At 35.4% G+C, this 11,942-nt stretch overlaps 1 protein-coding gene across 2 annotated transcripts; it reads right to left on the reverse strand.

The window, feature by feature from the left end:
• Positions 1 to 460: 460 nt before the first annotated feature.
• On the reverse strand, positions 461 to 11,883 carry adap2 (ArfGAP with dual PH domains 2). Of its 2 annotated transcripts, none has more exons than XM_015605487.3 (11): positions 11,699 to 11,883; positions 9,843 to 9,973; positions 8,980 to 9,071; positions 7,991 to 8,073; positions 6,958 to 7,067; positions 5,994 to 6,143; positions 4,355 to 4,438; positions 4,154 to 4,216; positions 3,941 to 4,018; positions 2,693 to 2,921; positions 461 to 2,592 (listed from the first exon to the last, which is right to left on the reverse strand). In XM_015605487.3, exons 1-11 carry the CDS (start codon positions 11,784 to 11,786, stop codon positions 2,567 to 2,569), a joined length of 1,134 nt encoding a protein of 377 aa, XP_015460973.2. In that variant the 5' UTR covers positions 11,787 to 11,883; the 3' UTR covers positions 461 to 2,566. The 2 variants fall into 2 exon arrangements, with proteins under 2 accessions (XP_015460973.2, XP_007247928.2); XM_007247866.3 differs by having other exon boundaries at positions 468 to 2,595.
• Positions 11,884 to 11,942: the final 59 nt, after the last annotated feature.

Raw genomic sequence — 11,942 nt, forward strand, 5'->3', positions numbered from 1 at the left:
TCTATTATATGTCACTGGTTCCAATATTATACTTCTGAAGAACTGCTCTGATAATTAAAAGTTAAAATCCCAATTTTCTCCCCAATTTAACAGAGCTGAATAAGCCACCCACTTACTTGCACTCCATCTTTAATCAGAATCCAACATTCAATCATGCACCCACCCACCCACCAACAAGGCAGGAATTCCCAGATGGCTGAATAGGGCAGGATCATGGTTGGGTATTTATTTGTTTAAATGTCATCTGCATTCATCAAATCTGTTTATTTGTCAGAGTTCATAGCTGCACAAAACCTCTGTCTCCACTATTGAGGACAGATGGACTCAGGGGGGCACTGTTCACCCACCTTGCCTGTTCAGAACAATGGATTCATGTTAACTGGACAATAATGAATAATTCTACTTTAGTGGAAATGTGGTTTATTTCTTATGTTCAGTTTTTTTCACTACCAAGAGAGAAATGCACTTTTGTCTTAGTTTGATAAAAAATATACAATGGCAAATAAACGTTTGGCCCCTGCTCAAAGTATATGTACAAAACTAAGCAATATAAAAGATTTCCTGACTTACAAAATGTATAAAATCAAAGATGAAACATTTCTTTAAACAAGAATAATTTTTATTAATAATTTTTATTTTGTACAAAAAAGGCCCAAAGCAACAGTTTGGGCACACTGCGTGGTCAGGATTGTCAGTGTCAGTCTTTCATTTTTCACTCCTTCTAGTGAGATTGTAGGGAAGTCATGCTGCACTGGCTGTTCTTTAGAGGTTTATTTATAGATTTTGATGTTAAAGTTGAAGGACTATGAGAGCAGTGTTAAAAGCTTTAGCTTGTTCCTCTTGAGGTAGTCTAGTGTTAACTGTACTGACTTTAATATTTTATTGTTATTGTGTAAGGGTCATAAAAACACATTACCTTTAAACATTTAAGTGTAATTTAACAATTAAATGTTGTTAAGAGAAAGAGTTATTATAATCTTAAGGGGATAAAGATGTTTGTAAAGCCTAAATTTCGAACTAGTTTTAAGGAGCGGTGAACTTCAATTCAAAGAATAAGATTTTGGAATAATTTGGAGAGAGATGTTAAAAATGCTACATCAATGTGTGCTTTAAAACAATGATAAAAGTTGGTTTGTTTAAAAAATATGAATTAGTATAATGTGTATCTATGTTTTTGTTTAGTTTTGTTTTTGGTAAATAACTATTATTTAAAATTATTCTTGGGAAAAAAAGGAGCAGATATAAGTTTTTTTTCTTCTTTCTGCTGCCTTTCATTTTATTTTTGGTTTGTATTTTTTTCTTCTGTATATAGAATTTATTTTGTTTATAATTGAATGAATAAATCTTGAATGTTTTAGGCACCATTAAAAAATACAATACAATTTTAATGCTCCCTATTTAGGCTGTAACTCTCCTTATGGAAGTCTAATATTATTTATAGTTAACTTATAACTTTTCACTGAATTTATGTTTTGTTTGCAGATACAGGCAAAAACACTCTATTAAGATGAATGCTTTTAAATAATGTTCTTTGGTAATTAAAAACTTTCCACAGTATTGGACACTGCATTCTCCTGCTTAAAGAACATCAATTATCTTAGTATTCAGAGTCTTATGCTGTTGTTGAGATTGTTGGGACATGTTTTGAGGAGTCAAGAGTGTTTATAAAGCTATAACAATAATATACTAGTTCTGTTAAAATATTGAAAAGAACATTGAACACTGTCCATGTTCTCTCTTGGTGGGTAGGTGGCGCTCTCTCCTCCCATCACTCCCAATGTGACGCTGGTCAGCACAGGCATCTGTTAGCTGGTATATCAGAGCTGTGGATCTGGCGCTTACCTCAAAGTACACTGGCTGCTTAGTGATGCTGCATCAGCTGCAGTTGAAAAATAGGCGGAGTCTGTATCAGATGAGGCACTTGCTAGACTTTACCCTCTTAGTTTTGGGGGTATTACTAGTGATAGGGGATTGAGTAACTGTCATTCCAAATTGGTGAGAAAATGGGGTAAAATTATAAGAAAAAACATGTTTTTTGTGCTTTATTGACCAAATGCTAAACATTATTCATGTTTAGCAGTATTATTTAGTGATTAAAACTATGTTTCAAGTGATACATTTTTTTTTTTCTAGGAGGACCTAAAATCTGATTAGACTATTGAAATGAAAATGACACAAATCTGACTTTAAATTAAATTAAATCTGATGTTTCCCTATAAATAATCCAATTTAAGTCACTTCAGTCTGGTAATGTAAACATTAACCTAAAATCCAGACTCACCAAAGCCACACACTGATCTGTCACTGTTTCCCGCTCTTCACAATTAACCGTAAGTGAGCTGTGCTGGAGAGGGGAATGCACTAAATTGTGCAATACTGTCTCCTCCCAAGGCTAACACATGCTTTACACAAAACTTTTTGTGAAAAAACTATTGTGAAAGATGTGTGAGAGGTCAGTTTAAACATTCAGACAGTGCATCTGTGGTGGATTCGTTAGAAATGCACAGACAGTGATGAGTCTATTGGTCAGCACTAACAGTCCTTTGTCCATGACGATGTACCGGGGTCATCTTCTTCTGCGGATGTTGGCCTCTGCTGAAAAGGGGAAGCAGAATAAGCAGAGATTGATTTATTGGAATATTCAGCCTGTGTGGAAACAGAAACAGCCATGTCATCTGGAGTCACGTCTTACTGGTGTAATCCTGTGGAAGCATGGGCTTGGCGATGACCTGCTGTAACGCTTCCAGCCACTCGTTTCGCTCTCGCTCCTGCTCACACATAAAGACGAACTGACGGTCCGGCGTCTCCATCACCACCCCGCACTTCCACTTGTTCCCCCTGGTCCCCTTCGGCACACACTCCCTCACAGAGTACCCATGATTCGCTGTCCCGATGAAAATGACACCAAGCTCCACAGCATCCTTGACAAGCACAGGTGACATTACAGTCAGATTCAGACAAATCAACTTGATTCGAACGAAATGGACCATTTTAATTGAATATGATTTCATATTTTTAAGCCTCATTGGGTGCAATGCTTATTATTAAATACATTTATTTAGTAGGGGTGTAACAGTACAAAAAATTCATGGTTTGGTTCACAAATCCGTATAAACCTGATGGATCAGTATGTTTTAAAACTGGGCTTGAGCTCTTTTATTATTAAATGCCTGAAACCAGGGTTCTCTCCTACTGTCATCTTAAGAGGATTCATCTTTTTGATCTTGTTAGAACAAACAAACTATGAGTCTGATTGTGGCTCTTTATTAAGAACAAAACCAACAGCATTACTTTAATGCTCAAACTACAAATAATTTTTCCTAAGCATAATACTGGATGCATTTCAGTGTTTGAGTTCTTTTTAAGAAATATCAGCATTAAATTGTTCAAATTAAATTATATTAGTGGTGTCAATCACTGAAAATGAAATAAAACCATGATTCAATATTTTTAATGCTGTAATTTCCCAGTATTATTGTGAAGGGATGGTAATAAAAGTGTAGTGTGGTTTAGGTCTGGCAGACTAGATCATTTTGTGCTGTATTATTATATCTTAGAGAGAAAGAGAAAATGAGAGAGAGAGAGAGACATGACGAGTGCTACATCTTCACTATCCAGGTGCAACACTCCTGTTGGTTCCGACTTATGTTCATTAGTTCCTAAAGTCTCCTATAGATTGCCTGTATTGTGTATTCTGCGTGCGTTTGCACGAACTGTACCTTGACCCCTGTACCTTGACAGTTCAAAAAAGACACACATACCGTTACACCCCTATTATTTATATATACTAATAATTATATTAATAGTAATTATACAAAAATATCCTGGGAGTAATAAAAAAAATAGAATAATAAAAATAAAATTATTTACCAGTATTAAAGATATAAGATTCTTGTATATTTCTTATATGAAAACCAATAAAGAAAGAAAAATGTCTTACCAGCTGAGTTTTAAAATAGAGTAATTTTCTGTCAAGGGCATCCAAAATGAACCATCTTTTCTTGAACGGCTCCCGTTGCTGTTAATAATATTAATGAAGATAATAACTATAAAGTTTAAATTTATAAGCACATCAAGATACGAATATCACTACACAAAGAATCTCTTTTATATAAATAGAAACAGTAATGGGAGACTCCCAGGATTTACCTACCAAAGGTCCAGTTTTCTCCATGTAGCCTTCTTTTAAATAGTTCCTGGTTATCCATGGCAGCAACTTGAAAAAAAAAATAATACAAACAACTATAAATACATCTGTATTGCAAAACATCTGCTGCCCCTGCAAATACCATATGTCTTCTGCTGTAAACACTTGTTTGTGTGTGGCTTACATGAAAAATTAAAGAACACTCACCTCCTCATCTGTAGCTGTAGGGAATGCTGTCTTCAGGTAGACAAATCGTGTGGCTCTGATCGCATTGAACCAATTCACAATTTCCTGAAAGAGCGACAGTGAGTTCAGTAAAATGTACATTTCCTATTTACTATGTTAATATTATGCCTTATATTAAGTATGCCCCCTTAAGCTGCTACAACAGATCAGAGTGTTCAAGGTTGTGCTTTTTTGGACCACTTTTGGTCTGACCACTGCATTCAACATAACCAAGATACAAAAAAACTACAAACACCAAAATAGATGTAAATTTAGAAGTATGTGCTTCAATTAAGCTAAATATCTGCCAATGGGGTGAGCAAATTGTTCTTAGTAAGATTTCTTACAATACACAATCGCAAAGTCCCAAGGTGAGTGAAGTACGACTTAAATCAGGTAAAAATCACAGATTTAGTTGCTTACATTCGGACACAAAGAATTTGAATAACTTAACTGGTGACTTTTTTTTTATAATTTTGCATTTAAATTACTTACAATTATTGTACCTAAAATAAGCAGAATAATCTAACACAATGCTCAGCAGAACAAACATTTTTTAAGAAAAAAAATAAGATTTATTGCCTTGAAATTAGATAATTTCACTTCCTGATATTTTGCACTTTTGCAGTGTTGGATATATTCTAGCCATTACAATTTGACTAGACAACTGCAACACTATGACTTTATCACATCAGTTTCAAGAACTGATTGTTTACTACCTAAAAAAGTTATTTAAAATAAATACATTATTCAGATATTTATTATGTTATTCTAAATTAATATTTTTGATTTGTTCTAACATACTTTCTAGTAAATCAAATTTAAACTTTTTAAAATTGTTTTAACCCTCCTGTTATGTTAATTTATCAGGAACAGCAAGTGCCACTGCTAATTATTCTATCAATATTTAGTGCAATGGTGTTTCTTACCTCTAACAGGTAATGGTTTAATTAGGGTAATTCACTCGTTTTTCATAAAAAAAACTACATGTTCAAACTTTTTTTAATGTTTCACTACTGTATTTCTTTTGAAAGAGCAAAATATAAAACACAATAATTTAACATAACATTAAAACATAACATTGCAATTTTGTTTTAGTTTTTGTTTTTGCAGAGTGTGGTTGCAAATATGTGAGATAACCCATTTTCATAATATTTGTAGATTACACTAATTAAAGCAAGCGGAAGAAGTTTCATACTAAAAAAATATTTTTAACAAATTTTCCTTTCCTCCAATTTGACCCGTAACATAATAAGAGTAATGACAGACTTTACTGCTAGAAAATGTCATAAGTACATTTTCTGGAACCTGATTCATTTGTTTGTATTTTCCTCAATTGTTTGCAGCAGATGCTGTGCAGCACATTCAACAATGCATGTGGAAAATGTCATATACACTTCAGCATTTACTTCCTGTTTTAGAACAGCTAAAAAAAAGCTCAATTCAGCCTGTCTGAAAGCAGACACTCACACACTACTGGCGCTTTCAATTGAAAAGCAGGAAGCAGGCTCATGGCTCTTTTGTTCGAAAAGCTTTAAAAGGTTTCCCTGAACTCAGTGCTAAAGAATAAAGGAAAATATTCAAAAACACAAAAGCTAAAGTCCAAAATAATCCCACTCACCTGCCCACTCTCATGGTAAACAAAGAGGTTTCGGGTGTGGTCGTCCACACAGTAAGAGATCTGCAGGCCGTGAGCATGCCCAATCTTCTGAGGCTGAAACGTTGCATTTAGATGCTTTACAGAGATGACCGCTTTCGGCCCTTTCCCCTCCTAAAGGATTAAAAAGAATATGTTTTAGTTAATTGTTGTAAATTTATTGAATATAATTACTGAAATAACGGTTAGTAAGTGTGTGTGAGGGTTTATTGAGAGTTTTAAAATGAATTATGACATTTTCCACATATTATGCAGCACTGTAACTGCACTACAATATTGGCTACACTAACATGCCAAAAGTAATGGGACAGCAGACATGGGACAGCAGTATGTAATTTGATCAGAGAATGGTTTGGAAACACCCAAAATTTATACGTTTTGAGGTGTTATCTTGTGAGTGAGGTTGAACTCCTCTTGGTAGGTTGCATGCTCATTCATTATCGAGTTTGAGGGATGCCTGACAGTGGGTGCCAGATGAATGGGATGTTCAATTTCTGAATGTTGTGTGGGTACGTAACATTCCTTGATCCACAGTGTCACATATGTACCAGGAATACGTCATAGAAGGCATTACCACCCACAGTGGACAGTGCCGTGCATTAGGTGGTAATGATTGTGACCAGTGGCGTCTGTCTATGTGAACCAACAATGCAGACTACATTCACATCTACATCAAACGCAGGAGACCCCACACACGCACATCCCACAGGTCAGTGCAGCATTCTCTACCTTCCATGGCACATGGCAAAAATCATGGGATACAATAATTGTCCCATTTACTGTGAAACATTGCATGTTAGTGTAATGATTCAATCATTTTAAACTAATGCCAATGAATAAAGATTAAATAAAGCACTGAACTAAAAGCATTGCTGCAAGTGTTTTTTATGTCAAAAGAATTGCTTAATAAGGCATCTAAAATCCTCACATCCTCCTTGAAATATTTTAGGGTAAAGTCCTGTTCTGATAGAACAAACTTCCTCTTGAGAAACTGCCCGTTGTCCTTCCCCTTCTTCCACAGCACCCCTTCATACACGCCTAGAACCAGATAAACATGATTAACAAGCAGCAACAGTGGCACAGTATCTGTGTAAGATGTGTGCTATGGGATATTCATAGACAAAAATGTAATATTCACACATAAGGGATGTGATTTGATTGTATCTTGTATAATATGGACATTATATGTCCAAAGGTTTGTGGACATGCCTTCTAAAGAATGCATTCAGCTACTTTAAGTTGCAACTATTGCTAGAGAAGTATTGCCAATAGAATATTATTCTCTGCATAAGATAAACCTCATGGCCTCAAAAAAACTGGAAAAATGCCTAATGTGAGCTAGAGGAGTGTAAAGCCTTGCAGCATTGAGTTGTGGAGCATTAGAACTGTGTTCTTTGGAATGATGGCACTCCAACCAATGTAGCAGAAAGTCTTTCAGCAAAAGCAGGATAACTCTCTTAAAAGGGCACTAAACTCCCTGATTTTTGCTGACTTCACCCTCAGCTTCAAATTTGAAAAAGACAAAAAAAAGGAGGGGTAGGTTTGCCGGGGCCCTGGGTGATGTATGGGTTTAGGGGCGGGGCAGGAGGGGTAGGGGGTTGGAGGGGACGGTATTATTGAAAGACTAATCTGCATATTGTGATGTGTCTGCATACCAAAGTACATGGACACATTATCCTCAACTATAGCACAGGGATTACCACAACAAAAGCATTTTTAAAGGTTTTAAAGGAAATGTTTATAAAAATGTTAAGCAGGACTGGTATGTTTTTATTACTTAAAAGGAACACATTTCAGCTATTAATGAAACAAATATGGTTTAGGGTTTAGTGGCTCTTTATTACCACTGATTGCACACTTAACAGTAAACTAGTGACTGTCCCTATCCTTTTATCCACATAGTGCATATCTGAGGTAATGCTTAAAACTATAGCACAAGGTCTGAAATCTCCTGGGTTTACCTGATGAGTAGGCAAGTAGCTTATTTTCCTCTGAAAACTCCAGCCTTTCATACTTGGCTCTGATCCACTGTTCTCTCAGCACCCTGCAGCCATAAGAGAACCATTTCACACAGAGCACAGAAACACACAGCTGAAGGCTAATCTTAGCCTTTTGCTCTGTATGTGGTAACCCATATAAAAGGGTTTAACATAGGGTCACATTTTATACAGTGTGTTGCAAATTATAACTTTTCATGTGCTGTTATGACCACACAAACCCATCTGATGTACAACATTACAAATGATACATTTACAGGAGAAAAACTTCACTTATATTAGTTTCAAGTGTAAACAGACATTATTCCTTCTAATAATCTGATTGTGTCTGATCTGTTTATCCATTACTATACAATTTGCTTGGTTAGTTTTTCTTATTTGCATTCCTAATAATGTAATAATATCGTATCGTGAGATGCTCACTACTGATCCAGATACTATTTATAGATGTAACAAGTTGTAACAGATGTAAACAGAGCCTTAATTGTCTGGTTAATTTAGATAATGTCTATTGTTGGTTTGTTTGTTTGATTTTGGTTGTCTTCCTAATAATGTATGTAATATTTTGCCATTTATAGCCCATTTTAATCCTGTGCCAAGACAATTATATAGGTAGCTTTAAACTAGTTAAACTAGCCACTGTGGAGTATTGTGTGTGAAGAACTGAAAGGGCAAATTGACAGATTCAAAGGCCTGATATCCAACACCAAAAACCCCCTTGGCTGAAACATGAATACATGAGCAGTTCCTCTTATTGTTACCAACAGTAATGCATGGCCTCATCCCCTAGCTTAAATCTGTCTGCCACATCAGCATTCTCCCACTTCCCCAACGACACATTAGCTTTACTCTGATACCGTCTGCATGGACACAGGCAACGGCTGGGGAACAACTCTCTCAATTACATACACTCTCAGTGTAATTACCTCCAGTCTCCAGGAGAGAGTACTTACTCACAGTCATCTTGCTGCGGCCGGTAGTAGAAGACCGGGACGAACTTCTCGTAGAACTCTTTGGCTGTTCTGTTTCCATTGGCTTTCATGAACTTCACATTACACAATTCAGCCACATGAAACAAAAGAGTAGTTAAGTTAATAGTGCACATTATTTGATGGGATATTTGATTGACTTTTTTATGTGGTTGAATGCAGGTTTTGAGGTTGGGTGACCCAAATTAAATGTGAGAAATAGCAACAACAATTTAATGTATAGAGATGAAAGCTGACTGATAAATTTTGTGTATAATAGTGGTTATTTGTGGTGACTAAATGCAACTCTGATGTCAAACCACAATTCAACTTCTGTCTAATGCTGAAGAATGATGTCAACCCATTGCTGGTTCTGGAGGGATCTGTGACTTTGATTTCCAACCAAAATGTACCATCTGTCTAATGTTGGAAACTGATGTCAACCTGTGTTGATTTTTAGTGGATATGTGACTTTGATTTCCAACCAAAATGTTTGTATAAGGTTAGATATTGAAGTCAAACCAATGCTGGTGTTTAGAGAATATGTAATTATGATTTCCAACCAAAATTTACATCTGCTTAATGTTGGAGCTTGATTTCAACCTAATGGTTTCTGACTTCTGTACAACACTCGGTATTTACATCAACTTGATTCTCATTTTCAACTAAAGTTCAACATCTGTCTAATATTACATCTTTCAGACATCAAATTGACCTGGTGAGCACCTATATACTGTATTAACAAAAATCAAATAAATACATCCAACTTGTCAGTTTGTAGTGAGGTCAGTTCTTCCAGTAGAACAATGTATATTAAGTATATAAATATTTTTCCAAAGTTTCCATACCTCCACAAGGTCATCATCCCAGAAGTCTAGCCGTATGGATTTGACTCTGCTCACACTGGACAGATTGCGATGAGTTCCAGAGCAGTTCAGACAAACAAAGATACCGAGTTTATATGAAGCCCAGTCTGGATCTGTAGAGAACATCAGCAGAATGTTAATTTACTCTAACCCGGACTGGACCAAATGATAAGATACTATACAGAGTCTAGACTAATGTGGAGTAGACCAGAGACTGAACCAGTGTAAGCCTGAAGCTGTTTTAACCTAATATCACACCAGCGTTACCAGTCCTAACTCAGTTATTACTAATAAAGCTGACTGTGAAAATGACAAGATGTGTAAAGCTGTCATCTAAGTAAAAAGAGTCCAAGATAAAACATTTTACTGAATTACTAAACCTTCTGACTGGTACTGTATATCAATCTTTATTACCTCTATAATAAATTATTTTTACTAGCATAAAGTCTCAGTTTAAGACCCAGGAGATGACAAGCATTTTTACCATACTTGTAATGGAATGTGGCCTCTGCCTTTAACCCATTCATACAGTAAAAACACATACACACTAGTGAGCATGCGTGCACGCACACACGCATGCACACAGGTCCAAAGTGGTGGGCATATTATCATTATTCATTATTCAGCTCTAGAGACCTATAATTACTTTTTTGCTAATAAAATTAATACTAATACTAATATTACTACACGTACTACACTATACTTCGTATTTGTATTTTTTTAACTAAAATAATTATATATAAACAAGAATAAATAACATACACAAATGGTTATTAATATCTGTAATTATAACATTATTAGCTATCATTAGCTATCATTATTAACTCTTAGATGGTATGCTGATCTGGTACAGAGGTTTTAGTTCATTTAGGTTTTATTTATTTTGATTAATTAGACGTGTCAGGTTCAATGTCTGTATATTTTTTATCATTAAAAGTTAACTGATGTTTAAAAGGGTGAAACTGCATTAGTTGCTGCTATAGTATCATTTTATCAGTGGAATAAATTGGTTAATATGATTATAACATTGTTTATAATAATTACTAAAGAAAAAGTGTTTCTGTGAGAGGCCTACAACTATATCTATAACTAGAGCTTTTTAGAACTTTTTAGTACAATTTAATTATAGACAAGAGATTAAAATTCCATGTCAGTGGTAATGTATGACTATTCAGAATGACTTAATATTTTTATCTTTAATCTGATCTGATATTATAACTAGTAAAATATTCTATAGCTGATATCTGGAATGAGTTTTTACTGGGTAAATCTATATAACAGAATTTAAACTAGTTTTGAACTATGAATTGTGAGCTATGTCAGTGGTGTGACAGGGCTGAAACTAAGACTACCTTTATAAAGTGTTTATAAATGGTTTACAATTAGTTTATTAATGGTTACTAAGTAGGTTGTAAATGCCTTATAAATAATTAATAATCAGTTATAACATACGTAGAAAGGGCAACAGTAAAGATGGCTGTGAGTTCACTATTTGGCAAACATCATTGTTGCCCTTTCTACGTTTGTGTTATAACTTTTAAGGCATTTACAACCTAATTAGTAACCATTAATAAACTAACCGTAAAGTAAACCATTATAAATCCTTTATAAAGGTAGTCTTATTTTAAAAGTGGTACCCAACTTTCTGTAAGTAGACTAGACCAGAGGTTAGCCCTTTGCAGACCTTGGTTAGGTAGACATTCTGACAGACTATAAACACCAGGCTCAACCGCTTTAACTATAAACCATCATCTTTATTCTATGTATTAAAATACTAAAAATTAACAGGTGTAAAGTACAGTGGGAGTCAGAAGCTGGGTGTAGGTGAGGTAACTCACCTGGAGCTCCACAGTCCGCACAGGTGCAGTTATCGGGCAGCTTGGCCTGATCCAGCAGAGCCTTCTTGTTCTTCTCTCGGTTGGCCATTAGAAAAGACGAGTTTAAACTGTAGAAATGAGAGTTTAAGCGCTCTCTCCATTCATTACTACAGCTTCTCTCCGCTCCTCTCAGCCGGACTGATGCTGCTCGTGGAGCGCTGGCTCAACTGAGCAGCGCCCCGCCCACCACTGCGATCTGGGGGCG

The sequence above is a fragment of the Astyanax mexicanus genome, chromosome 3 (genome assembly GCF_023375975.1).
Source record: "Astyanax mexicanus isolate ESR-SI-001 chromosome 3, AstMex3_surface, whole genome shotgun sequence".
Taxonomy (NCBI): Eukaryota; Metazoa; Chordata; class Actinopteri; order Characiformes; family Acestrorhamphidae; genus Astyanax; species Astyanax mexicanus.